This window comes from Mauremys reevesii, linkage group 1 (genome assembly GCF_016161935.1).
Source record: "Mauremys reevesii isolate NIE-2019 linkage group 1, ASM1616193v1, whole genome shotgun sequence".
NCBI lineage: Eukaryota > Metazoa > Chordata > Testudines > Geoemydidae > Mauremys > Mauremys reevesii.
In genome coordinates, this window is record NC_052623.1 from 360,233,317 (window position 1) to 360,260,796 (window position 27,480).

General features: G+C 66.2%; 2 protein-coding genes across 2 annotated transcripts; both read right to left on the minus strand.

The window, feature by feature from the left end:
* Positions 1-760: 760 nt before the first annotated feature.
* On the minus strand, positions 761-10,940 carry LOC120380914 (kelch-like protein 42). The gene is made up of 4 exons (XM_039498859.1): positions 10,071-10,940; positions 8,199-8,943; positions 2,532-2,891; positions 761-1,128 (listed from the first exon to the last, which is right to left on the minus strand). The coding sequence occupies exons 1-4, from the start codon at positions 10,368-10,370 to the stop codon at positions 761-763; spliced, it is 1,773 nt and encodes a 590-aa protein (XP_039354793.1). The 5' UTR covers positions 10,371-10,940.
* Positions 10,941-11,082: 142 nt separating this feature from the next.
* On the minus strand, positions 11,083-20,553 carry CHKB (choline kinase beta). Its single transcript, XM_039520911.1, is given in 12 exon segments — positions 11,083-12,191; positions 13,197-13,278; positions 13,575-13,681; positions 14,898-15,006; positions 16,798-16,885; positions 17,162-17,220; positions 17,609-17,713; positions 18,207-18,340; positions 18,699-18,812; positions 19,576-19,684; positions 20,359-20,481; positions 20,483-20,553. Coding segments are annotated over 12 exon segments (1,143 nt in total). The 5' UTR covers positions 20,539-20,553; the 3' UTR covers positions 11,083-12,134.
* Between the last annotated feature and the right edge of the window lie 6,927 nt (positions 20,554-27,480).

Below are 27,480 nucleotides of genomic sequence, written 5' to 3' on the forward strand. Positions count from 1 at the left end.
CCCACGCCCAGCGAGGGCTGGAGGAAGAGGGGGAGGGGTGGGGGCGCTGTGCCCTGGCTTTGGGCAGTAGGAGGGAGGCAGTGCTGCCTGCTGAGCCCAGGGACACCCCCAAGGGTGCCCCCCGCCCAGCCCAGAGCCCCCCTGGGAGCTAGCCCTGGGCTCAGAGCCAGCCCCAGAAATAGCAGCTGGTATGTGGGTGAAAGGGCAGCTGGATAAATAAGGAGCGAGGGGGCTGGGAGCAGGCGGTCGGGGGAGGGGAATGGCAGCAACAAAGGAGGCACCAGGCTCAGCCCCTCCCTTCCCCCCCCGGGAACGGGCTGCACCCGCCTGGGGCGCCCTGCAAATTCCTCCCCCATGGCTCAGTGCCCCTGGGAACTGCAGGCTTGTGAGGGACGTCCAGCCCCAGATCCAGGCTGGCTCCCCCCGCTGGGTTGGCACCATGGAGACCCCCCCAGCCCTCCCCCACTGCAGCCTCTGATCCAGACAAAGGGTCCCTGGAGTCTGGGCCACCCCCGGGCTCCTGTGTCTGCCTCTGTCCATCCTTCGCCTGGGGAGAACCCGCCGCAGGTGTCAACGCCGGGGAGCAGCCGCAGCGCCCACGTGGCACCGGTGCCGGGTCCTTAACGAGCCAGCCAGCGCGTCATCCGTGGGCAGACGAGCGCCCCCTCCCCTCGTGGCAGGGCGTGAACCCCGGGCTCACCACGAGGGGGTCCTGCCGGCCGGGGGGAGGGCCCCCTCGGGGCCCCCCGCCTGCCCCTGCTCACTGCCCAGCGCCCCACGGGGCGAGGGGGAAGTGCAGGAGGAAGACGGCCTCATAGGAGAGGGAAAAGGGCGGGGCGGGCAGCGGGCAGCAGGCCAGCGAGCCCAGCTCTAGGGCCAGCACCGTGCCTAGCTCCGGCGCCGCCATGAAGAGGCGGCTGCCCAGGGCCACCCCCTGCCCCGCCAGGCTGCACTTGGGCAGGCTCCGCGCAGGGCCCCAGAGCCGGGCCCCCGGGCTGAAGGAAATCACCACGTTCTCCCGGGCGTTGCCCCCCACCACGTAGAGGGGCTCCGAGCCCCCCAGGAAATAGAGGCCGGGCAGGTCGGCGTCGGCTCGCGTCAGCGTTGGGAGCAGCTCCTGCCACGTGTCTGCAACGAGAGTGCGCGGGTGGGACGGGCGTCACCCCCGCACCAGTCCAGGCCTCGCCCCCCTGGCCTGGATCTGTCCCCACCCTGCCCACCCCCCCACCTGTCCCCCCATCCTCCCCCTGTGCTCCTCACCCCACCCACCCCCCCACCTGTCCCCCCATCCTCACCCTGTGCACCTCACCCCACCCACCCCCACACCTGTCCCCCCATCCTCACCCCCCAACTCCCCTGTGCACCTCACCCCGCCCACCCCACACCTGTCCCCATCCTCATCCCCACCTGTCCCCATCCTCACCCTGTGCACCTCACCCCACCCACCCCACACCTGTCCCCATCCTCACCCCCCCAACTCCCCTGTGCACCTCACCCCGCCCACCCCACACCTGTCCCCATCCTCCCCTGTGCACCACCCCGCTCACCCCCACACCTGTCCCCATCCTCACCCCACCTCCCCTGTGCACCTCACCCCGCCCACCCCCACACCTGTCCCCATCCTCCCCTGTGCACCTCACCCCGCCCACCCCCACACCTGTCCCCATCCTCCCCTGTACACCTCACCCCGCCCACCCCACACCTGTCCCCATCCTCACCCCCACCTCCACACCCATCCTCACCCTGTGCACCTCACCCCACCCACCCCCACACCTGTCCCCATCCTCCCCTGTGCACCTCACCCCCCACCCCACACCTGTCCTCACTCTGCCAGATCTCACCTCACCCCACCCAACCCCACACCTGTCCCCCCATCCTCACCCCCCACCTCCACACCCATCCTCACCCTGTGCACCTCACCCCACCCACCCCCACACCTGTCCCCATCCTCCCCTGTGCACCTCACCCTGCCCACCCCCACACCTGTCCTCACTCTGCCAGATCTCACCTCACCCCACCCATCCTTCACCTAACCCCAGCCTCTCCCCACCTTTCCCCACCCTGCCTGGACCTCACCTCACCCCAGCCCACCCCACACCTGTCCCCCCATCATCACCCCCCACCTCCACACTCATCCTCACCCTGTGCACCTCACCCCGCCCACCCCACACCTGTCCCCACCCTGCCTGGACCTCACCCCACCCCCAACCCTTCCTCACCCCCACCCTTGCCCCAGCCTCACCCTGCCCATCGACCAACGCCCCCCCCCCAGCCTCCGCCCCCATCCCGCCGCACCCAGCGAGGCCCATCGGTCTGGGAGCTGGGAGGCTCCCTGAGAGAGGGCCCAGCAGACGCCAGGCGCGGGCCAGGGACTCGCCCGTCTCTGATCGCAGCCCAGGCGCAGGGAGGAGCAGGCGGCTGGAGATGGGGACGAGGCTCCGTGTGGCACGGCTGGGCCCCTGGGGCCGGGGCTCTCTCCCCGGGGCGGCTGGGCCCCTGCCCGGGCAGTGCCAGGCGCTGGCTCTGCTCACCTGCCCCGACATCGTAACGCAGCAGCAGCTTCTCGCCCGTCCTCTGCACGCTGCCCAGGGCGTAGATGCTGCCGGCGTGAGCCGCGCAGAGCGGCAGGTCGTGGGACAGCGAGAGGGCGAAGGTGAAGTCGGTGAGGGGCAGCGGGGAGACGAAGGCCCACGAGTCGCTCCAGGGGTCGTAGCGCTCCACGGCCGCGTACAGAGCCGTGCCGCTGTCCGGCGCCAGGAGCGTGTCCAGATACCAGCCCCCGACGGCGTAAATCCGCTGCCCCACCACCACGGTGCTGAAGTGCCGCCGGCGCTGCGAGGAGAGAGCGGGCTGGGGGTCTAGGAACTCAGGGCTGACCCCGCCGGGAGCCCCTCACCCTGGTGTCTGGGTGCAGCAGGCCGAGCCCAGCCCCACGCCACGCAGCTCCCGGGGGTGGGGCGGGGGGCAGCGCCTGGCCTGGGGGTCCAGGCTGAGAACTGGGGGTGGGAGCATGGCCCTGGGAGGCTCCGAGCCTGGGGCAGCTGGTCCCACATCCCATCCAGCTGCGAGTGCCAGGGGCCCTCAGAATGGGGCCTTCACGGGGGAGCCAGCGAGTGCCAGCAGGGAGGGGGCAGAGGGCCAAGCGGGGCCACTGACCTTCAGCAGTGGGGGAGGGGGCTGCCAGTGCTGGGGGTGGGATCTGTAGCGGGGGGAGGGGTACCAGCCACTGACCCCTAGCAGCGGGGGGGGGGGGTGAGGGAGTGGTACCAGAGGGGTGAGGGGTACCAGGGCACTGACCTTCAGTGGTGGGTGAGAGAACAGGGGTGGGCATGTGACCAAGTGTGGGGCAGGGTTCCCCTCACTATGTTGTATGTGAGCCTGAGTAAGTCTTACTATTCTGCATGAATACTGTGTGTGCCTCAGTTTCCCTGTGTATTGCATTGATGCCTCGGTGGTGGGGATAAGGGTCTGTGACTTTTGCTGAGGCCCTTGCGGGCAGGTGAGGCAGCCCCAGCTGCCTGCAAGTAGGCGATAGCCGGTGCCCTTCATAACCAGAGACCCAGGACGGGGATGCGGCCAGGTGACACTGCCCTGGAAGCGAGACAGAGCAGAGGAGGGGCAGTGGGCATGGAAGAGGTCAGGCCGCTGGAGGGGTCAGTCTCCTGTTGGGACTCGGAGTGGGGAGTCCAGGGGCACCAGGTGCTGGGGGTCCCCAAGCTGGACTTGGCTGAAAGTTCCTGCTTTCTGGGTAACAAGCTCTGTTCCCAATGACTAACAACCCGCCTGTGTCACATGCTGGCTGGGAGTCACGGCTGACTGCGGACAGGGGGTGGGCAGGGCCCCTCTGGCTTCCCCAGGGGTCCCGCCCTGGAGGCCCTGCCCAGCGGGAACAGGGGGCTGAGTGCTCCCAGGCCAGTCCTAGGAGGGCCATAGGCGGAAAGGCTCCTTGCCCTGGGGGTGTCCCGGTGCCCGAGTCCTGGCTGGCTTCATACAGAGCAGATCCAGAGCACCAGGCCTGAGTCCGTGACAGGGGGTCACCAGAGTGGTGCGGGGGGAGGGATCTGTAGCAGGAGGGGGGTGTCATAAACAGATAGTTAAGGGTTAAAGTCTGTTTTACCTGTAAAGGGTTAACATGCAGTACCTGGTGACCACCTGACCAAAGGACCAATCAGAGACGAGATAATTTCAAATCTCTGTGGAGGGAAGCCTTTGTCTGTGTTCTTTGTTAGAACTCTTTTTGAATCTAAGAGGGACAGTCATGTCTCCAAGTTCTCCTGGAGTAGTTTCTACTAATTAATAGTGAGTATTAATTAGAAAGGCGAATTAGTCTTATGATTTGTTTTCTATATTTGCAATTGTGTGTTTGCTAAAGGAAATGCTTTATTCCTGTTTGCTGATATTGCTTTTTACTGAGAAAGGGGGAGAGGGGATTCTCTCCAAAGATTAATAAGGTTATACCCTATGAGTGTCCAGCTTGGATTCATAGAGATTCTGTATTTTCTTTTGTTCTCTTAATAAATTCTTTTCTTTTCTTTGGACTTGGTTAATTCCTTCCCTTGGGGAAATTCAGGGGAAGGGGAGGGGGAAGTGGGCTGCTTCCCTGTGTGTAGAGATTCAAGGCGGTCGAATCCAGGCACCTCTGTCTCCGGAGCAGGCTGGAGAGAGGGAAGAGGGGGGAGGGGGAAGGTTCCTCCTCTGTGAATTGATCTGTGTTCCCAAGGGGGGAACAGGGGTGTCCCGGCCCACGGAATTGACCGGGTGGTGGCAGCCGAAGGGGAGACCTACCCTAGGATTTTGGGGTGGGGGGAAGACCTGCTGGTCCTCACTTTGAAACCGCCCAGTTTCAAGTGAGGGTTCAGACCAGGACAGGGGGGTACCAGGGCACAAGGCACTGACCAGCAGCGGGGCGGGGGGCTGCCAGCGGTGGGGCGGGGAGCAGTAGCAGGCACAGGGCACTGACCAGCCGTGGGGAGGGGCAGTAGCAGGCACAGGACACAAGGCACTGACCAGCAGGGGGGCTGGGGGCTGCCAGCGGTGGGGCGGGGGGCTGCCAGCGGTGGGGCAGGGAGCAGCAGCAAGCACAGGGCACTGACCAGCAGCGGGGCAGGGGGCTGCCAGCGGTGGGGCAGGGAGCAGTAGCAGGCACAGGACACAAGGCACTGACCAGCAGTGGGGCAGGGGGCTGCCAGCGGTGGGGCAGGGAGCAGTAGCAGGCACAGGGCACTGACCAGCAGCGGGGCAGGGGGCTGCCAGCGGTGGGGCAGGGAGCAGTAGCAGGCACAGGGCACTAACCAGCAGCAGGGCGGGGGGCTGCCAGCGGTGGGGCAGGGAGCAGTAGCAGGCACAGGGTACCAGGGCACAGGGCACTGACCAGCAGCGGGGCAGGGGGCTGCCAGCGGTGGGGCAGGGAGCAGGAGCAGGCACAGGGCACTGACCAGCAGCGGGGCAGGGGGCTGCCAGCGGTGGGGCAGGGGGCAGGAGCAGGCACAGGACACTGACCAGTGGTGGGGCAGGGGGCTGCCAGCGGTGGGGGAGGGAGCAGTACCAGGCACAGGGCACAGGGCACTGACCAGCAGCGGGGCGGGGGGCTGCCAGCGGTGGGGCGGGAGCAGCAGCAGGCACAGGGCACAGGGCACAGACCAGCAGCAGGGCAGGGGTCTGCCAGCAGTGGGGGAGGGAGCTGTTTCAGGCACAGGGGACAGGGCAATGACCAGCAGCGGGGCAGGGGGCTGCCAGCGGTGGGGGAGGGAGCAGTACCAGGGCACAGGGCACTGACCAGCGGTGGGGCAGGGGGCTGCCAACGGTGGGGCAGGGAGCAGTAGCAGGCACAGGGCACAGGGCACTGACCAGCAGCGGGGCGGGGGGCTGCCAGCGGTGGGGGGGGGAGCAGTAGCAGGCACCGGGCACTGACCCGCTGGGGGGCAGGGGGCTGCCAGCGGTGGGGAGGAGCAGTAGCAGGCACAGGGCACTGACCAGCAGCGGGGCCGGGGGCTGCCAGCGGTGGGGAGGGAGCAGCAGCAGGCACAGGGCACTGACCAGCGGACGGGCAGGGGGCTGCCAGCGGTGGGGGAGGGGGCAGCAGCAGGCACAGGGCACTGACCAGCAGCGGGGCGGGGGGCTGCCAGCGGTGGGGGAGGGAGCAGCAGCAGGCACAGGGTACCAGGGCACTGACCAGCAGCGGGGCAGGGGGCTGCCAGCGGTGGGGGAGGGAGCAGCAGCAGGCACAGGGCACTGACCAGCAGCGGGGCAGGGGGCTGCCAGCAGTGGGGCAGGGAGCAGCAGCAGGCACAGGGCACAGGGCACTGACCAGCAGCGGGGTGGGGGGCTGCCAGCGGTGGGGGAGGGAGCAGCAGCAGGCACAGGACACCGGGCACTGACCCGCGGTGGGGCAGGGCGCAGTAGCAGGCACAGGGCACAGGGCACTGACCAGCAGCGGGGCGGGGGGCTGCCAGCGGTGGGGGAGGGAGCAGCAGGCACAGGGTACCAGGGCACTGACCAGCAGCGGGCAGGGGCTGCCAGCGGTGGGGAGGAGCAGCAGGCACAGGGCACTGACCCGCAGCGGGGCTGGGGGCTGCCAGCGGGGGGGCAGGGAGCAGTAGCAGGCACAGGGCACTGACCAGCGGTGGGGGAGGGGGCAGTAGCAGGCACAGGACACAAGGCACTGACCAGCAGCGGGCGGGGCTGCCAGCGGTGGGGCGGGGCTGCCAGCGGTGGGGCAGGAGCAGCAGCAAGCACAGGGCACTGACCAGCAGCGGGGCAGGGGGCTGCCAGCGGTGGGGCAGGGAGCAGTAGCAGGCACAGGGCACAGGGCACTGACCAGCAGCGGGGCAGGGGGCTGCCAGCGGTGGGGCAGGGAGCAGTAGCAGGCACAGGGCACTGACCAGCAGCGGGGCAGGGGGCTGCCAGCGGTGGGGGAGGGGGCAGCAGCAGGCACAGGGCACTGACCAGCAGCGGGGCGGGGGGCTGCCAGCGGTGGGGCTGGGAGCAGTAGCAGGCACAGGGTACCAGGGCACAGGGCACTGACCAGCAGCGGGGCAGGGGGCTGCCAGCGGTGGGGCAGGGAGCAGGAGCAGGCACAGGGCACAGACCAGCAGCAGGGCAGGGGGCTGCCAGCGGTGGGGCAGGGGGCAGGAGCAGGCACAGGACACAGACCACCGGAGGGCCAGGGGGCTGCCACCGGTGGGGCAGGGAGCTGTAGCAGGCACAGGCACAGGGCACTGACCAGCAGCGGGGCGGGGGGCTGCCAGCGGTGGGGCAGGGAGCAGCAGCAGGCACAGGGCACAGACCAGCAGCAGGGCAGGGGGCTGCCAGCAGTGGGGCAGGGAGCAGTAGCAGGCACAGGGCACAGGGCACAGACCAGCAGCGGGGCAGGGGGCTGCCAGCGGTGGGGGAGGGAGCAGTAGCAGGCACAGGGCACTGACCAGCGGTGGGGCAGGGGGCTGCCAGCGGTGGGGGAGGGGGCAGTAGCAGGCACAGGACACAAGGCACTGACCAGCAGCGGGGCAGGGGGCTGCCAGCGGTGGGGCAGGGAGCAGCAGCAGGCACAGGGCACTGACCAGCGGGGGGGCGGGGGGCTGCCAGCGGTGGGGGAGGGAGCAGCAGCAGGCACAGGGCACTGACCAGCAGCGGGGCGGGGGGCTGCCAGCGGTGGGGAGGAGCAGCAGCAGGCACAGGGCACTGACCAGCGGTGGGGCAGGGGCTGCCAGCGGTGGGGAGGGGCAGCAGGCACAGGGCACTGACCAGCAGCGGGGTGGGGGGCTGCCAGCGGTGGGGCAGGGAGCAGCAGCAGGCACAGGGTACCAGGGCACTGACCAGCAGCGGGGCAGGGGGCTGCCAGCGGTGGGGGAGGGGGCAGTAGCAGGCACAGGGCACTGACCAGCAGCGGGGCAGGGGGCTGCCAGCAGTGGGGCAGGGAGCAGCAGCAGGCACAGGGCACAGGGCACGGACCAGCAGCGGGGAGGGGGGCTGCCAGCGGTGGGGGAGGGAGCAGCAGCAGGCACAGGACACAGGGCACTGACCAGCGGTGGGGCAGGGAGCAGTAGCAGGCACAGGGCACAGGGCACTGACCAGCAGCGGGGCGGGGGGCTGCCAGCGGTGGGGGAGGGAGCAGCAGCAGGCACAGGGCACAGGGCACTGACCAGCAGCGGGGCGGGGGGCTGCCAGCGGTGGGGCAGGGAGCAGTAGCAGGCACAGGGTACCAGGGCGCAGGGCACTGACCTTCAGCAGCGGGGCGGTGGGCCGCCAGCAGCCGGCCAGCGGGTTGTAGCGGAAGGCCGCCATGCGGAAGGCGAACCCGCGGGCCCCACGGCGCTCCCGGTAGCCGCCGATGAGGAACAGGTAGTTGAGCAGCTGGGCGGTGCTGAAGCTCCACTTGTCAGCCCGGAAGGGCAGCCCGGTGGCCCGGCGCCAGGTGCCCCCCTGGGCCAGGGGAAGGCAGTAGAGGCCCCGCAGGGGCTCCGTGGCGGGGGTGGCCGGGGCCCTCAGGTTCTCCTTGCGGAGCACACAGAGCTGCTGGGGGCCCCGCGTCCGGAGCCCTGCCAGCTCCTCCTGCAGCGCCGGGGCCAGCTGCCCCGTGACGGGCGCCAGCTCCAGGAGCCGAGCGCTCAGGTACTGGCACACAACGGCCCGCATCTCCGGGCAGCCGATGGCCTCGGCAAAGCGCAGGTGGGACAGGCAGTTGTGGGGGCGCAGGAGGGGGCGCAGGGCCAGCCAGCACTGCTCCAGGAAGGAGGGCACCAGCAAGTAACTGGCAGCCTGGACGGCGGGCAGCAGCTCCTCCTCGCCCAGCCCAAAGCGCCCCAGGAAGACAAACTCCAGGATGGCGCGGAAGGCGCCCGATGGGACGTGCTCCAGCACCAGCCGCCTCTCTGCAGCCTCCTGCATCTGGGAGCGGGCCAGCGCCCCGAAATACGCGCTCTCCTCAGCCAGCCGGGCCAGCTCCACCTGCGGGCACCAAGAGACCTGGCCAGCTCGGCAGGGAGGAGGCAGGGGCTGGGGGCAAGGCCATGCTGGGCAGGGGCGAGGGCAGGGGGACGCCAGCTCCCTCGAGGCAGAACGTGGAGACTCCTGTCCATTTATCCCAGCAGGAGCCAGGCCCCTGTGGGGCTCTGCCTGCCCCAGCCTCTGCCCGCAGGCGGTGGGGCCGCACCAGCAGCTCTCAGGGGCCCAGCAGGCAGCTCCTTGGGGCAGAGGCAGGCCGGGGACAAGGGACGGGGCTCAAGGGGGAACTGCTAGGCAGGGGCTCCCCTCACGCCTGCCCCCTGGCGCTACAGGCTCTGGGCATGGGGAGCTGTTCCCAGCTGGGACGGGGTAGCTCCGGGGTACCAGGGTCCTTGGCCTTGGTCTCCTCACCCCACACCAGGACCCCCACCTGACACACTGCCCTGGACGCAGCCACAGCGCAAGGGCGGCATCTCCAGGCAGGGGCTGCAGACCCACCCATGGCGCTAGTCTGGCCACAGACAGGCCTCCGTGGTCCCAGCCAGGCCCTTGTCTGGGCCCTGGTGCGTTCTCAGGCCCGGCCCGGCCCATGACCACAGGCCTGTGGGGCTGCAGAGGTGGCACGGCCCCGCCAGCGGAGAGCCAGGCCTGGCCCAGGAGGGGGGCAGCCAGCAGGAATCCATGCGGGCAGGGGCTGGGGCCTGCAGCCTGAGGGCACCTTGGCTCACCCAGGGACAAGGGCAGAGGGGACCCAACGGGTGCTTTGGGCTGCAAGCTGCTGGAGACACAGCCCCAGGGGGAGACCCAGCCCCCTTCACGCCAATGGGGAGGGGCTCGTGGGACGCTCTGCTCCACTGGGCGCAGGCCCTGCCAGAGCTGGGGATGGTAGGCTGAGGCAGCGGCGCTGCATGCACCCAGTCCCAGCCTGCCCACAGGCCAGGGCTCGGCTCACGGGTGAGGGGCCCGGGGCCACGGAGTGCACCCTGCCCTGCAGGACGCCCAGGCCCCCAAGCAGTAACACGCAGCCTGTGCAATGGCCTTTGTGGGGGCTGCAGCCCACCCCGGCTCCGCAGGGCCCCTGGGGGAGCGACTGGCACAGCACCAGGAGGGTGGCATTTTGGGCAGCATACCTGGAAGGCACAGGGATCCGTCTGGACGGTAATGAGGGGCAGCCCTGCCCCTCGGCTCCGGTAGACCCTCTGCTCAGGGCTGCTCTCCCAGGGCTCTGCCCGTGGTGCCAGGCCGCCTGGTCCCTTGCTGGGCAGCAGGAAGCAGCTCGTCAGGGTGCGAAGGAAGCACAGGAGGCAGCTCAGAGCCCAGCCAGCTGCAGCCCTCAGGGAGTGAGTCAGGGCGTGCCAGGCTGCAGCCCACAAGCCTTCGGCCCCCCACCTCTGGCTGCGCAGAGGGGCACAGAGCGCCCTGCGGGGCATGGCCAGCGGCAGCTCTGCCCCGGCCGAGCGTGGGGCAGCCACAGGAATCTCGGAGCAGGCAGGAGGGCCGAGCTATTTTTAACCTGCTCCCAGCCAGCGAGCAGGAAAGCTGAGCCCGCCTAGGCCCCAGGCAATCGGTGCCCCATGCCAGCGCGCAGGCAGCAGGGCCCCTGGCCAAGCAGAGCAGCTCCTGCAGGCTGGGCACTGGGGGAGGGAACGGAGCCAGGCAGAGCGGGCAGTGGGTGGCACCCCAGCCTTTGGCCTTCCTGTCACCGCCGCAGCCTGGAGCGGCAGGCTAGGCTTGGGAGGACAGCACGACATGGCTGCGGAGCTGCCCCTGGCAGGAGCGGGCACCACAGCGGATCGCGGCCGTGCCGCTCCGGCTGGTAGCCGGGGAGCACCAGCATGGCCAGGGGCCCAGCAGCAGAGCCCCGTGGCTGGGGGGGGCCATGACGGCTCCAAACACGCTGCTGCCAGAGCTGGGCGCTGCCCCTACGAGGGCCAGGGCATTAGGGCTACGCTGCGCCTCTCCCAAGCACGCTAAGGGCCTGAGGGCGCCAGCATCCCCTCCCTCTGCCAGCGTCAGTGCCATGTGCAGGCCTGAACCCCGCCACTGCCCTGGGGCCCACGCAGCTCTGGGCAGGCAGCCGGCGCCCAGGACGCTGAGTGCCCTGGGCAGGAGGAGGGACGGCCAGACAGACGGACACAGGCAGACAGCGCCAGGCATTTATTGGTCTGAGTGCAGAGCTCACAGTCCATTGCTGGGCAGTGGAGGGCCCTGCCGGGGCTCGGCTCTGAGGGGGCAGCAGCAGCAGGCGCTGGGGACTGGCAGAGAAAGCGAGTGCAGAGCCCCGGCCACGGGGCCCAGGCAGGGAGGAACTTTGGGGCAGGGCTGCGGGACACGCTCCCCCCGCACTCCCCCAGCCGGAGCAGGGGACACCCCGCTAGAGCCCACCCCCCATTCCCAGCAGCGGGAGAGGCGCTGGAGCCAGGCCAGCACTGCCCTACTAACGCCCCCTGCTTCTCCAGAGAAAGGGCCCTGCGGGGGGCAGGGGCAGAGCACCCAGGTCTCCCCCCTGCAGCCCACGCTGGCTGAGCCCCAGGGGCTCCCCGGTTACATCGGCAGCCAGGAAGGGCACGAGGGTGGCAGAGCTGGGCAGCGCCGCAGGCCAGGGGAGGCAGAGACGCAGGGACAGAGGCAGATGCACGTGTGGCACATTCAGCTCCCTGCCCCCACCTCCCAGCGCACAGCCCCCAATGCACTCGCAGGGAACCCAGGGGAGCCGAGCCCCTCCTGCTCCGGGGACGGGGCCGAGGCTGCAGCCGCCCTGGTGAGCGGGACCCCCACGGCCACACAGAACCATCCGCCAATGGACAGTGGGGAGAGCCGGCCCCACACAGCCCACCCTGGAGGGGGTGGGGATCCTCACACGCGCCTTCACTCCCCAAACCGGAACATTAACCGTTTCCCTCCCCGACAGCCCAGCCCTGCCCCCAAACGCCTGCAGGGAGACCCCCAAACCCCACCCCCGCTCCCTGGCCAGCCAGGGCAGCCCCCCGCCCCAGGGGGCAAGGGAGGCTGGTCTGGGGGCATTGGTCCCTTGGGGTCCTTGCCAGCTGCTGTCCCCTTGGCAGGGAGGGGCCACTCCGCTGCTCTGGCCAGGCCCCACGTGTCTGCAGCACGGCGAGCCCGGGGGCCTGAGGCAGGCGAGTCCGGGGGCCTGAGGCAGGCGAGCCCGGGGGCCTGAGGCAGAGCTGGGCCGGTCACGGGCACTGCGCCTTCTGCTGGAAGTAGGCCTCAAAACGGCACAGCGCGTAATCCTGCACAGGGAGAGAGCATCAGGCTGGGTTAGGGACCCCCCAGAGCCCCCCTGGTGTGGGGGCAGGGGAGCCCAGGGACCCCGCGCAGCCCCCCCCAGGCGTGGGGGCAGGGCCAGAACAGGGACCCCGAAGAGCCCCCTAGGCGTGGGGGCAGGGGAGCCCAGTCGCCCCGCAGAGCCCCCCAGGCGTGGGGGCAGGGCCAGAACAGGGACCCCGCACAGCCCCCCAGGCGTGGGGGTAGGGGAGCCCAGTCGCCCCGCAGAACCCCCCAGGCGTGGGGGCAGGGCCAGAACAGGGACCCCGCAGAGCCCCCCAGGCGTGGGGCAGGGGCCCAGTCGCCCGCAGAGCCCCCAGGTGTGGGGCAGGGCCAGAACAGGGACCCCGCACAGCCCCCCAGGCATGGGGGCAGGGGAGCCCAGTCGCCCCGCAGAGCCCCCCAGGAGTGGGGGCAGGGCCAGAACAGGGACCCCGCAGAGCCCCCCAGGCGTGGGGGCAGGGCCAGAACAGGGACCCCGCAGAGCCCCCCAGGCGTGGGGGCAGGGGAGCCCAGTCGCCCTGCAGAGCCCCCCAGGTGTGGGGGCAGGGCCAGAACAGGGACCCCGCAGAGCCCCCCAGGCGTGGGGGTAGGGGAGCCCAGTCGCCCCGCAGAGCCCCCCAGGTGTCGGGGCAGGGGAGCCCAGTCGCCCCGCAGAGCCCCCCAGGCGTGGGGGCAGGGGAGCCCAGTCACCCCGCAGAGCCCCCCAGGCGTGCAGGCAGGGCCAGAACACAAGGACCCACATGTGGCCGCACTGAGGGCCTGGCATAGGGAGGCAGCAGGTACCCACAGTGCTCAGCAGGGCAGGTCCCTCCCGTCCTCTGCAAAGGGAGAGCTTAGGGCAGACGCCCCACGAGACACCGAACCAGGCTGCCGGGCTGGGCCCCCCGACCTGTCCCCCTCTCAGCAGGCAGCCCTGGGCAGTGCCCCGTGGGAGTCAAGGGGCAGAGTCGCCCATGCCCCGTGCTCACCAGGTAGCCGAACTCAATGGTGGAGATCTTCGCCTGCAGGATGGACCAGAGGCCCCAAAAGAAGTGAGAGGCCAGAGCAAACCTGAGAGGAGAGAGCAGCCATTGGGGAGACGCTGGGAGAGACACCCCCCCCCCCACTGTGCCATGTCCCAGACTCCACCCCAAGTCCCCAGGGCACCTGGCTTCCCTTCCCGAGCCCCATCAGGTACCCCCAGGCTGTGCAGCAAGGCTGGGAGAAGGAGTCTGCAACAGATGCCTGACTGCCCTGGAGAGCTCTTTAGAGAGAGGATCTGTCCTTGAGGAGGGCAGCAGGGTGGGGGTCCCCCTGCACCCGCTCCGTGTGGGGTCTCCCCTTGCTGCCCCCGGTCATTCACTCACCGGCTGATTTCAGTGAGCATCTCCTCCTCGATGCGGGCCTGCTCCTCGTGCGAGGTGTCCCCGCGCCGCCCCGAGTCCTCCCACAGGTAGTGCCGGATGAAGTGCAGCTGCAGGCAGGGCAAGCAAGTCTCAGCCTCAGGCCCCGAACGCAGGGTGGGGAGCTAGGGTGTGCAGGGGATGGGGAATCTAGGCTCTGCCTACCTGCCCAGCTGGGCGAGGCCCAGAGTGAGCCGGGGACTCCTGGGGGAATTCTGCACCACTGCGCATGCGCAGAATTCATGCCCCCCACAGAAGGATAGATTCTGCCGGGGAGGCGCTGCAATTTCACCTTTTATGCACCAGAGACTGTTGTGGCCCCAGAAGAGTGGGCAGCTGGCTCAGGGGCGGAGCAGCCAGCCGTGGAGAGGGAGGCGGAGAGGATGCATTCCTCACAGCGCCCTGCCTGCACGGCCGGGTGAGGAGGCATGGGGTATTGGGAGGGGGGCAGCACAGGGCACACAGGCTGCAAGCGGTCACAGACTGGGGTTCAGAAAGGCTAGTGGGGGGCACAGGAGCTAGTGGGTGACAGCACCGACCCAGGGGCTGAATGGGAGTGGGGTACAGGGCTACATGGGGATGGGGTGGCTGAGTGGAGCGTGCAGGGCCACGTGGAGATTGGGGCAGATGTTCCTGGCTGAATGGGAGAGGCTAGGGGTCAACCAGAGCCTGCATGGGGGAGGCTCCCCAACTCCCTAACAATTTCCCCCCTCCCAAAACCTTCTCCCAGCCACACCCACCAAGTTCATTCCCAGGCTCGTTCCCGCTCCCTCAGCTCCTCCGTTACCCTGACTTCCCACAGCCTCTGCACTGCCCCTGAGGGGGGCGAGAATCCGGTTCTGTATTAGAGTAGAAATGAATTACTCACAGGTCTGTATCAACAGGCCTAGCGAGGGCCTATTTGTCAAGAAACGTTTCCTGAAGCTTGTGTGCTGTCTGTACTGTTACAGACACACTTGCTGACTGGTATTTTGAAATCCATTACCAAAACAACTGAAACTGGCGTGATTATACTGTTACTTTGACAAAATATGCAGAATTTTGCAGAATTTCATAATATTCTGCACAGAATTTTTAAGGTTTTGGTGCAGAATTCCCCCGGGAGCAGTGGGGCTCCCCGGGGCACGGGGCTCAGAACGGGGCCCCACACCCAGCAACAATCCCAACAGCTACAGCCCCACCAACCAGCGCGCAAGACCTCGCCCCCCAGGGCAGCAGCCTGGCAAGGATGGGACTCACTGCCCGCCTGCCCTCCCCGGGGCTCCCCCAGCCGGGCGGCTCGGTTACCTGCTGCTGGCGCGTGGGGTAGTTCTCCATGGAGGCCTGGTAGTAGGGCCACGTGTCGTGGGTGTAGTCGTACACCCACTCACAGAAGTGATTGCCGATGTCAAAGCCCCTGCAAGGGGGGAGGGGGGGGGGTTAGGCGCTTCCACGCTTGCAGGGTGCCAGCCTCCTCGTGGCCCCGACCCCACCCCACCCGGCAGCCGCAGCAGAGCTGCCCCAATAGCCCCATATGGGTCCCACAGCCAAGGGAGCACTGGCCTGGGCAGCCACCCCACCAACCCCATTGACCTTATGAGTGTAATAATCTCATTGAAAGGTGACAGGGCCAGAAAGAGTTAATGACCTCCCAGACTGACCTGACCCAGGGCCAACTTTAGAGACTCATTAGGAAGATCTGTAAATGAACAGAGCTTTGAGATGCAGCCGCCAGTGTTAGAGGTAGAAGGGGAGGTGTTTGCTCAGGGCTTGGGATGTCAGCAAACAAGTCTTGTCTATTGCTATAGCTCTGATTCAAAGATCAAAAAAGGAATATTAACATTTATGATGATACTTGAGTGAAATAGTGTTATTGTCTGAAGGTCGTGGTAACCTGTATCTCAGTGGTCCCCCGCCTAGTGCCCCCTAGTGCCCAGCAGGGGACCTGCCAGGGACAGAGAAAACCGGCTGCGGGCTCAGTGTTCTCTGTTCCCAGCAGGTGCAGGGCCTGCCTAGTTCCCAGCAAGGGAGAGAAGCCGCAGCCCCGGGCCTGCCAGGGACAGAGTACTCCAGGGCTGTGGGCACCGGTGTGCTCTGTCCTCGTGGCTTTTCTCCGGCTTCTCTCTTCTCTTTGGATTCAGATATTATATAATATTAAATACGTTTTTTTGTATTATTTAATGTACAAACACAAAATAAGCCTTGTAAAATTGTTGGCGCCCGCCACACTCTTCTGAAAACATGAATGTGTTACTGGTACAAAAAGGTGGGGGACCACTGCTGTATTTGAACTATTTAATGGATAAATTCCCCTGTGCTAATTGCCAGGATGTTAGGAAGGAGAGTTAAGCCTATTGTTTTCTCGGCCAAAAGGCTGCTGGAAACGTATAAGAACCCTGGGACACGATCCTACTTCATCTCAGATCTGCTTTGGGTTTCAAGAGGGGGAAACCTTAAGCCCCAATGATTGAGATCCCCAGTCACTGACTGGAGCCACCTGAGTATGGACATTGGACTGTAACCTCTGGACTATTTCTAAAAGGACTTTTGGCAACTACAAGCTCATCTCTACTGTGTATCTGAACCTCAAGAAATTGGACTCAAGTCTGTCTGTATATTGATCTTTTAACCAACTCTCTCTCTCTTTTCTTTTATAATAAATTTTAGTTTAGTTAACAAGAATTGGCTATTAGCGTGTATTTTGGGTAAGATCTAAGTTATCATTTGACCTGGGTCTAGGGCTTGGTCATTTGGGATCAGGAAAACCTTTTCTTTTATATGATGAGATAAGATTTTCAGAATTTATCATCATATGTTTGACAGGTGCGTCTGGACGGAGGCCTGAGGCTGGGCACTTTAAGGGAACTGCGGTGTTTGAACTTCTGAGTGAGGTGCTACAGAAGCTGTTTTGTGCTGGTTGGTAAATCTAAGTACTGGAATATCCACCAGCGTTTGGGGCTTTTCGGCCCCGTTCTGTTTGCAGTTCAGCCTGATTGAGTGACCTCAGCTGGCTCCCACGGGCAGCACCATCACACCTGTGTAGGTTGCATGGCCCAGGGAGAGCACCAGGCCGGGCAGCCGGCCCCAGAGCCGGCCCAACAGCCCCGTGTGGGCAGCACAGCCCAGGGAGAGCTCCGGGCTGGGCAGTGGAGGCCCTATACATGCCAGCTTAGGCACACCCACCCTGCCCCGGCCTCCCATCACCCACCTGTAGTTGTAGCTGCTGTATTCAAAGTCAATCAGCATCAGCTTGTCAGTGGGATGTGACTCTCGCCCAGCCAGCAGCAGGATGTTCCCTGGGAAGGGAAAGGCAGGTGAGAGCGGCTGCCTTGGGGAGCCCCTCAGGTCCCATGTAGCCCTGGCCTGGGGCTGAAGCAGGTCAGTCCCAGGCAGGGCTTAGGCTGCTCCCCAGGCCAAGCTGTGCCTAGGCCAGCGAGGTTCCCCTGACCCGACCCGACCCCAGAGGGGAGCTGCGCTGTAGTGGTGGCTCAGGTGCCAGCGAGCCCAAGGCTGGGCTAGTCCGGCTGGCAATGCCAACAGGCAACAGGGGCATCTCACCCCCTGCCACTCACCTTCCTGCACGTCATTGTGGCAGAAGACCACAGGGGAGGGTGTGGACTCCAGCAGCTCCCTGGAATTGAGGGGAGAGAGACGTCAGCAGACAGCCCGCTTCATCCCTCCCACTCCCCCAGGCTCTCCAGCAGGGGGCGCTGCAAGGGGGAGCCCCAAGGAGAGCAGCTCTGATGCTGCTAGCTTCTGCCACCCACTGTGCTCAGCGGTGCCAGGCAGAGACCCACCCACCTCTGGGCAGGGGAGCCGGAGGGCAGCCAGCGCCCACCCTCCGGGGATGGGAGATGGGGGATGGGCCCATAGGCCTGTTGCAGTGCAGAGCTGGGGAAGCCAGCAGCGAGAGGCACCCTTAGCGGGCTGGGGGGGGCACTTTTCCAGCCAGCCCCAACGGCAGTTTGCCCTCCCCCACCCCCACGTGGCTATGGCAGCCCCTCGGGCCCTGGGCTCACCTGAGGCTCCCCATTTCCTGCTGCAGGTTATAGGCTTTGAGCTGGTTGAACTTCTTCCGCTGGGCTTCCTGGGGGAAGGTGAGCTCGGCAATCTGCTTCAGGTACCTGGAGCGCAGGGTCCTGTCACCTCCACAGGGCAAGGCCCCCAGCCCCCTTCCTCCGGGAGCAGGGGAGACCCCCTTCCTCCGGGAGCAGGGGAGACCCCTCCCACCCCCTTCCTCTGGGAGCACTCACTCCCCTCCCTCATGAGACCCCCGCCACTTGCCTCCCCTGGGAGAAATGAGATGGGGAGACACCCCCCACTCAGTCCCCCACCCGAGCAGTGAGATGGGGAGGGGCCCCTCCACTCCCCGTAAGACAGGGCCCATTATTCTCTTTCCTGGCCCCATGGCACTGCATCGAGGGGGTGCTCCCCTCAGGGCTATTACTGCAAAGTGATGGGGGGTGACTCCTTGCCAGCCACACTCTAGGCCCCCACTCCTGCAGGGGAAGGGCCCCCCGGGGGGACGCAGCTGGTGCTCAGAGGGGCCAGCCGGGACGACCCGGCCTGCAGCCTGCAGGCCAGAGAACCCCGGAGCAGTGCTAGGGACGGGGTTACCGTTCCATGGTCCCAAACAGCCACTTGGCCTCCTTGTTGAAGGGCATCACCATGCCGTGGAAGCGGGACATCTTCATCGCGATCTCCCTGGAGATGTCGGGGTCCTGCAGGTCCTCCGTGCACAGACGCCGGCTCTGGGGGAACAGGGCAGGCATGAGACAGCCTGGCCTCCAGGGAATGGGATGGGGGCAGCAGGGAGCCCTGGGCTCGCTTGGCCTGGCATGGAGCCTCCAGCGCCGGGGGAGGGACAGGCCCACTCAGCGCCCCCGGGAGCCCACAGGGCTGAGCCAAGCAACAGAACGAAGGGCCAACCCACCCAGGACGGGCACAGAGCCGGGCACTGCCAGGCACCTGCCGCCTGCAGCAGCCACTTGGGCCTCACCAGCCCCTGAAGTCAGGCAGGGAGGTCTCTGGCCAGCCCGTTGGGGGCTGGGGTCCCGCGGGGGGGGGGGGGGTGAGAGCAGAGCGTAGGCCGCCCAGCGAGGCCCATACCGGAATGTACTGCTCCAGGCGCCCCTGCGGAAAGACCCCGTACAGCCGTGGCCCCAGTGCCCGCTCTGCCAGGATGGCAAACATCACGCTCTCCAGAACCAGCGAGTCCACGCCCTGCAGAGACAGAGCCATGGGTGAGGGGCACCCACCAAAACCCTGTGCAGTCAGGGGAGGGGCCGTGACCCTGAGAGCCCCACACCCTGCACAATCTCGGGCGGCGGGGGGGGGACTGACCCTGGGACTCCCCAAGCCTGCACAATCCCTAGGGGGGGTGACCCTGGGACTCCCCAAGCCTGCACAATCCCTAGGGGGGAGGTGGTGACCCTGGGAACCTCCCAACCCTGCACAATGGGGGGGGGGGAGTGACCCCAGACACTGCTTGATGCCAGAGTGGGGAGGCAGCAAACCCACAATCCACAGCCCACCCCAATGCACAGCCCTCGGGAACCCCCACCACAGAAGGGGGAACAGCATTAATCCTCCCAGCCTTGAACCCTTCACTGGCCCATGCAAAAAGCTCCCAGGAGTCAGCACCCAGCAACAGCAAACTGGACAGAGACGTGTCTCTAGCCCGGAGGGTGCTGCAGGGCTGGGATAGCAGGGGGCTGCGGGTGGGGAGCGAGGGGCACTGGCCCCCCCGGGAGGAGGCAGGGCTGGCCTAGGCCTTGGCCTCACCTGGGGGGGGAGTGGATTACAGTGCGTAGCCCCCCCGGCTGGCCCCAGTGGCTCGCAGGGAGCCTGTCGCTGGGCTGACAAGGTCAGGCCGGGTGGGGCCAGTTCACCCACACGCTGGCCCCAGCCGAATGCAGCGCAGGACGCGGTTGGGTGTGTCCCTGGGTCCCCCCCGTGCCCTGCTGCCGGGCTGGGGGCGCCTCACCTGCAGGATGGCCCCGTAGACGCGCAGCAGCACCTGCCGAGGCTCGTCGCCCAGGCTCAGGACGTGGTCCGGGAGGCTGCACTTGTACAGCAGGTTGCTGAGCCCCCCGCTGCAAAGGGGAGCGGAGCGCGGGTCAGAGGCCGGGGGGCGGCACCGGGCAGGGCAGGAGCACGGGGCACAGCCCGGAAGCTTTGCGGGTCCCCCCCGCAAGTGAGCTCCTGCCGGGGGCGCGAGGCGGGTCCCAGCAGCCCCCCGAGCACGGCCCGGCCGAGGGGCCCCAGGCTCCTGCCCCGCAGGGCCGCCCCCCGCTGGGAACGGCGGCATCGCCCTGGGCCCGCCCCGGAGCTGGGGGCCACGGGTGCCCCCTTCCGACCCTCTGCAGCCCTGGCCCAGGGGGGTCCGCCCCCCACCAGGCTCGGGCACGAGCCGTACAGCGCCGGGCACGGGGGCGGGGCCGCTGCCAGGCGGCGGGGGCAGCCCGGGGACCTTCGCTCGGCCGGGCCGGGCCGGGCCGGCAGCGGGGACGTGCCGCCTCCCTCGGGCGCCGGCGGGGGCACAGGGCGCGAGCTGGCAGGACTGCGACGGGGGGACCCTGCACGGGGCTCGGCCCGGGGCTCCAGGCGCTCGGCTTCCGCGGGGCCCCGCCGGCCCGGCCGCGGAGCGGGGCAGGAGTTCAGCCCGGGACCCGACGACGGCCCCGCCAGGAGCATCAGCCGGGGACGGGGACCAGGACGGGGACGGGACCGCTCCCCCCAGCCCGCCCCGCCCCGCCCCGGCCGGTACCTGACCGGGCTGATGCCGAACTCCTCGGGCGCGATCAGCTTCCAGGAGCCGGCCAGGAACTCGCGGCACCACAGGAAGGCGCGGAGCCGGGTGCGCGCGGGCACGGCAGCGCCGCGGGGAGCCGGGAACCGCGCACTCGCCATCGCCCGGGCACCGCGCGCCGGGCGCCTCCGGCTCCATCTCCGTCTCCTGCTGGCCGCCGGGCCGGCTCTGTGCCCGCCCCCGCCGGGCTCCGCCAATCACAGCCCGCCCCCGCCGACCTGGCCAATCAGCGCCCGCCGCCGCCGGCCTCCGCCAATCACCGCCCTGCCCCCGTCGGCCCGGCCAATCAGCTCCCGCCGGCCTCCGCCAATCACCGCCCGCCCCCACAAGCCCGGCCAATCAGTGCCCGCCCCTGCCGGCCTCCGCCAATCACCGCCCGCCCCTGCCAGCCGGCCAATCAGCGCCCTCTCCCGCCGGCCTCCGCCAATCGCCGCCCTCCCCCCGCCGGCCCGGCCAATCAGCTCCCGCCGGGCTCCGCCAATCACCGCACGCCCCCGCCTGCCCGGCCAATCAGTGCCCGCCCCTGCCGGCCTCCGCCAATCACCGCCCGCCCCTGCCAGCCGGCCCATCAGCGCCCTCTCCCGCCGGCCTCCGCCAATCGCCGCCCTCCCCCCGCCGGCCCGGCCAAGCAGCTCCCGCCGGGCGCCGCCAATCACCGCCCGCCCCCGCCTGCCCGGCCAATCAGCGCCCTCCCCCCGCCGCCCTCCGCCAATCGCCGCCCTCCCTCCGCCGGTCTCCGCCAATCGCCGCCCGCCCTGCCAGCCCGGCCAATCAGTGCCCGCCCCGCAAGCCCGGCCAATCACCGCCCGCCCCGCCAGCCCGGCCAATCAGTGCCCGCCCCTGCCGGCCTCCGCCAATCACGCCCTCCCCCCGCCGGCCCGGCCAATCAGCTCCCGCCGGCCTCCGCCAATCGCCGCCCTCCCTCCGCCGACCCGGCCAATCGCCGCCCTCCCCCCGCCGGTCTCCGCCCGCCCCGACCAATCGCCGCCCGCCCTCGCCGGTCTCCGCCAATCGCCGCCCGCCCCTGCCAGCCCGGCCAATCAGTGCCCGCCCCGCCAGCCCGGCCAATCACCGCCCGCCCCCGCCGGCCCGGCCAATCAGCGCCCGCCCCCGCCGGCCTCCGCCAATCACCGCCCTCCCCGCCAGCCCGGCCAATCACCGCCCGCCCCCGCCGGCCCGGCCAATCAGCGCCCGTCCCCGCCGGCCTCCGACAATCACCGCCCTCCCCCCGCCGGCCCGGCCAATCAGCTCCCGCCGGCCTCCGCCAATCACCGCCCGCTCCCGCCAATCACCGCCCTGCCCCGCCGGCCCGGCCAATCACCGCCCGTCTCCGCCACTCGCCGCCCGCCCCCGACCAATCGCCGCCCGCCCTCGCCGGCCTCCGCCAATCGCCGCCCGCCGCAGCCGGCTCCGACCAATCGCTGCCCGTCCCTGCCAGCCCTGATCAATCGCCGCCCGTCCCTCCGCCAATCGCCGCCCGCCCCCGCCAGCCCTGACCAATCGCCGCCGGCCCTCGCCGGCCTCCGCCAATCGTCGCCCGCCGCAGCCGGCTCCGACCAATCGCTGCCCGTCCCTGCCAGCCCTGATCAGTCGCCGCCGGCTCCAGCCAATCGACGCGCTGTTTGCCTCCTCCGTTATCTCACGTTCCGCCAATCAGCGCCTTCTCCTCACGGCGCCGCTGAAGGCCCGATTGGACTAGTGTCGGCGAGGCTCGCGGACTTATCATTGTGATTGGCGAGACGGGGCCGGAAGGGGAAGCCTGAATCAGCCAATCGCCGCGGAGTCTTTGGCAGTGGCAGCCAATCAGGACCTAGGTCCCGTAGCTAAGGCCGCGCGACCAGTGGGTGGGACGCGTAGGAGCCCCAGCCAATGGGCAACGAGGCGGGGCGGGGCGCCGCAGGATGCCGCGGAACGTGGAGCTCAAGGCGCGCGGGCGGGACCTGGCGCGCGCGGAGCGGGTCGCCGAGCGGCTCAGCGGGGGCGCGGGGCGCGCGCTCACCCAGACCGACACCTTCCTGCGCGCGCCGCGCGGCCGCCTCAAGCTGCGCGACTTCGGGGTGCGCGCCCGGGGGGGTCCGGTCCGGTCACCGCGCGCCGCGCCCCGCCGCGCCCATGGACCGGGACCTGCGGGGGGGCAGCGCGTGGAGCCCCGTCCCCCTCCTGAGCTTTACCTCAGCCCCGTCCTGTACCCCCAGCTCCAAGCCCCCCTCCTGCACCCCTAGTCCGGAGTGCAGCTCCCCCCCGCACCCCTTTACCTCAGCCCCGAACCCCAGCCCCGTCCTGTACCCCAGCCCTGAGCCCTGAACCCCAGCCCTGAGCCCGCCTCCTCCACCACTCCCAGCCCTGAGCCTGCACCCCAAATTCTGAGTCCCCTCCTGCACCCCAGCCCCCTTCCTTCTCCCCAGCCCTGAGCCCCCCTCCTGCACCCCAACCCCAGCCCTCAACCCCAGCCCTGAGCCAGCCCAGCACCCCAGCACCAGAGCCCCCACCCCTGAGTCCCCCTCCTGCACCCCACCCTGAGCCTGCCCTGCACCCCAGCACCTGAGCCCCCACCCCTGAGTCCCCTCCTGCACCCCCTAGTCCTGAGCCTGCACCCCAACCCCCTTCCTGCACTCCCCAGCCCTGAGCTCCCCATGTATGTAACTTACAGACTGTGATCAAGGCATCCCTTAGCCTTCTCATCCCCCAGCCCTGAGCCTGCACCCCAATCCCCTCCCCTGAGCCCCCCTTCTGCACCCCAGCCCAGAGACCCCTCCTACACCCAAACTCCCTCCCAGAGCTCTCACCCCTTTCTGCACCCCAATCCCCCAGGGCTGGCTCTGCAGGCTGGCCAGGGAGGACAGCCTCTCCCGGCCCCTGCTGTCCCATCCCGGTCAGTGCTGTCCCGTGTCTGCAGGGCATTGGGAGGCTGGGGCTGCTGGGTGCTGCACACTTCAGCCAGCGCAGTCGTGCCCCGGGGAGGTGAGGGCACCTTAGTATCCACCCAAGCCCTGCTGCAGTTATCCTGGAGTCAAGGGCCTTCGCTCTGCCTAGCTTGTTTCGCTGCGGGTAGCGGGGTGCGCTCCTGTGCTGCGCTGCCCTAGGAGCGGGGTTGGCCGAGGGCGCTACACCTCTATAACCAGTAACGCTGCTAGCAAAGCTCTTCTGGTAGAGGCCCATTTCCTACAGAGTCGACCCTCTGGCCCTGCTGTCACGGCCTCACAGATCGTGGCCCCGTGCGGTCCGTGGAGGGTGCCCCTTCAGTGAGACAGCCCTTCTCGGGGGGCCACTCTCGGGGTCAGGCCCCTCCACCTCCTGGAGCCGCAGCTCTCTGAGCCTTAGCACGTCTGTCTCTGCCGTGGGCCCCCTCAGGGAGTCCCCTCGCTCTGGCCCCTGGGCCTCCACCCCTGAAGGGGTTGATGCCCCCTGTTCTCTAGCCCGGAGCGACTCTCAGCCAGCATAAAACAGGTTTATTGAGCGTTGAACCCAGCACAGGAAACTCTCAGGCCTAGCAACCCTCAGCACAGCACATCCCAGTCTCCCCTGCATCCCTTCCTCTGCCTGCTTCCCCCTCTCCAGCCCAGAGCCCCCCTGCTTCCCAGCTGGGCCTCTGATATCCCCGGCCCCAAGCCCCCCCTTCTCCCCCCCGTCCATTGTCTTCTCTCCAGGTAAACAGGGTCACCTGGGTCTCCTCTCCTCTCAGCCCTCCTCTGGCTGGAACCGGCTGGTCAGGTCACTGGGGTCCTCTCTCCACAGCCTATTGTCCTCCCACTGGCCAGAACCAGCTGTGACTCCTGAGTTGGGTCTCCGGCTTACCATGTCACCAGTCTCTGGGGTCTCCATCCTCCAGGCCATCAGCCGGGGTCCCGAGTTCCCTCTCCGGTCCTCTGTACCAACAAACTCCCTCTCCCCTCCCCTCGTTAAACCAGTGACACCCAGGGACACTGCGTCCCCCTCCCTCTGCATGCAAACCATTGGAAAAACAAACAAAAAAACAAGAAAATCCCCCACATGGTCACACCTGCCCTGCTGATTCCCCTGGTTATACAGCCTGGAGCTCGCTCAATGGGGCTACTCCCTTGTATAACGGCAGGGTGTTCTGGGTCCCCGTGGGCACGGCTGAGCCAAAGCAGGCAGCTTTCGTCACTCCCGCCATCCCCTGAGTGTGTCGGGGCTCTCCTGAACTCCCTCGAGTTTGTGGGTATGGCTGGGCCTGCGGGCAGGGCAACCGTGCAGTCGCCTCGCACTCTGACGCACTTCTCTGTTCCCGTTTCAGGATGGCCGGGGACAGCTGATATTTTATGAGCGTCCTGACTCTGAAGGTCCCAAACTTTCTCATTACTCCATCTCCCCGACAGCCGACCCTGCAGGCCTGGTGGTAAGAGCCTTTCCCAGCCTGACACTGTCTGCACACCGCCGTTCCCACAGGAGCATCGGCGTGAGTGGCTGGATAAGCCCCAAGGCTGCTCTAGCCCAGTACGTGTTTCTGGCAGTGGCAGACCCTGCAAAGGAAGGAGTAAGGCCACATCTGCTCTAGGAACACTCCAGCGGCATAGCGACAGCACCAGAGCCAGACGCAGACTAGTGACGGAAGGGGTTCGTCCCGTGCAGTGGGCCACCTCTCCGAGTGACAGTAACTAAGTCGATGGAAGAATTCTTCTGGCGACCAAGCTGTGACACTTGGGTGGGAGTGCCATACTTATGTGAGACTAGGGCTAAGAACCCCGTAGTAGCAGATGTGGGATAATTAGCCCCCCACAGTACATCTAACCCTGCTCTCTAATCATTAGCTTGGCTAAAGCCCTGAAACAGGATGTTCAGTGTCCGCTCCAGAATTGTTTGTAGCATTAGCTATTCTAAGTGGCTATTCTTGTTACCCAGGTCACTGTCCAATCCTCTTTTGACTTTTGCGAAGTTCTTCGTCTCACCAGCTTCCAGTGGCAGTGAGTTCCACGGTGGCAGGAAAAGTATTTCTTTTTATCTATTTTGAATTTGCCATCTTCCAGTTTTAGTGCTCGTCCCCTTTTTCTTGTGCTGAGACAGGGAGGACAGAAACGCTCAATCCCCCTTCTCTAGACCATGTCCCTTCTCACAGGTAACAATCCCAATCTGTTCAATCTCACTTCACGTGACAGTTTTTCAAAATCCTTGATCATCCTTGTCTCTCTTTTCTGAACCCCTCTAGTTCTGCACTGCCCAGTAACATGAAATGGATTAAAAACGGGCTGACAGGTCTCAATGTGTAATTGTAAATAAGGACTCGTCGAGTGGGACCATTTCTGGTGGGGTCCTGCAGGGATCAGTTGTTGGCCTTATGCCATTTAACATCTTTATCAATGAGCTGGAAGAAAACATAAAATCATCACTGATAGAGATTTGCAGATGACACAATTGGGGAGTGTTGAATAATGAAGAGGACGGGTCACTGAAACCACAGTCTGGATCACTTGGTAAACTGGGCACAAGCAAAGAGTCTGCATTTTAATACAGCGAAATGTCAGCATATCCGTCTAGGAACAAAGAATGCAGCCCACGCTTACAGGATTGGGGACTCTGTCCTGGGAAGCAGGGATCTATGGTTGTGGATAATCCGCTCAGCATGGGTTCCCAGTGCAATCAGGGACCAGAAGAGCGAGTGGGATCCTGGGGTGCATAACCAGGGGACCCTCAAGGAGCAGAGAGGTTATTTTACCTCTGTGTTTGGCACTGGTGCGACCACTGCTGGAATCCTGTGCTCAGTTCTGGTGTCCGCAGTTCAGGAAGGATGTTGATAATTGGAGAGGGGTCAGAGAAGAGCCATGAGACTGGTTAAGGGATTAGAAAACCTGCCTTAGAGTGCTAGACTCAGAGACCTGGATATGGCCAGTGAGGCCTGATGGTTAGAGGCAGAGCCCGGGTCAGAGACAGGTTACCTGGAGTGAGGCAGTGCTGTGAACCAGCAATCATAGGGGCTGCCACGGTCACAGGCGAATCTTTGAGCAGTCACTGAACTCTGCTGCCTCTTCCCACCCGTCAGGCAGCCTGCCACAGGCCGGCTGTGCTCATTAGGTTGCCTGGAGATTGGAGATGCTGCGGGCCCAGATCCCTGACACACAGACTCCAGGAGCTCAAGCTGTTTATCGTAGGAAAGAGAAGGCTAAGGGATGCCTTGATCACAGTCTGTAAGTTACATACATGGGGCTCATGGGTTCTTCAGTCTAGCAGAAAAAGCTCTAACATGATTGAGTGGCTGGAAGTTGAAGCTAGCCCAAGACTGGAAATGAGGCATAGACGTTTAACATTGAGGGTAATTAACCCTTGGAAGAATTTAGCGAAGGTGGTGGAAGATTCTCTGTCACTGGCCATTTTTAAATCAAGATTGTCTAGTCTGGGTCCAGTACCAGTCAGTATCTTCATCAATGACTTAAATAGTAGGATGCAAAGGATGCTTATAAAATTTGCAGATGACACTAAGCTGGCAGAGGTTGCTAACACTTTGGAGGGCTGGATTAGAATTCAAAATGACTGAAAAATTGGAGAACTGGTCTGAAATTACCAGGATGAAATGCAGTAAAGACAAATGCAAAGTCCTACACTCAGGAAGGAAAAATCAAATGTTCAGCTACAAACGGGAATAACGGGTAGGTGGCAGCACTGCTGCCAAGGAGCTGGGGGTTCTAGTGGATCACAGATCGAATAGGAGTCAGCAATGTGATGCAGTTGTGAAAAAGGTTAATATTCGGGGCTGTATTAACAGGAGTGTTGTGTGTCAGAAACAGGAGGTAACTGGCCCGCTCTGCTTGGCACTGGGGAGGCCTCAGCTGGATGCGGTGTCCAGGGCTGGGTGCTGCACTTTAGGAAAGATGGGGACAAATTGGAGAGAGGCCAGAGGAGAGCACAGAAATGACGAAAGGTTTCGAGAACCTGAGCTATGGGGAAAGGTCAAACAACTGGGCATGTTTAGTCCTGAGAAAAGAGGCTGAGGGGGGACCTGAGAACAGCCTACAAAAACGTCAAGTGCTGGTATGAAGAAGACGGTGATCGATTGTCTCCATGCGCGCTGAAGGCAGGACAAGCAGCACTGGGCTTAATCTGCAGCAAAGGAGGGTTAGGTTCCATATT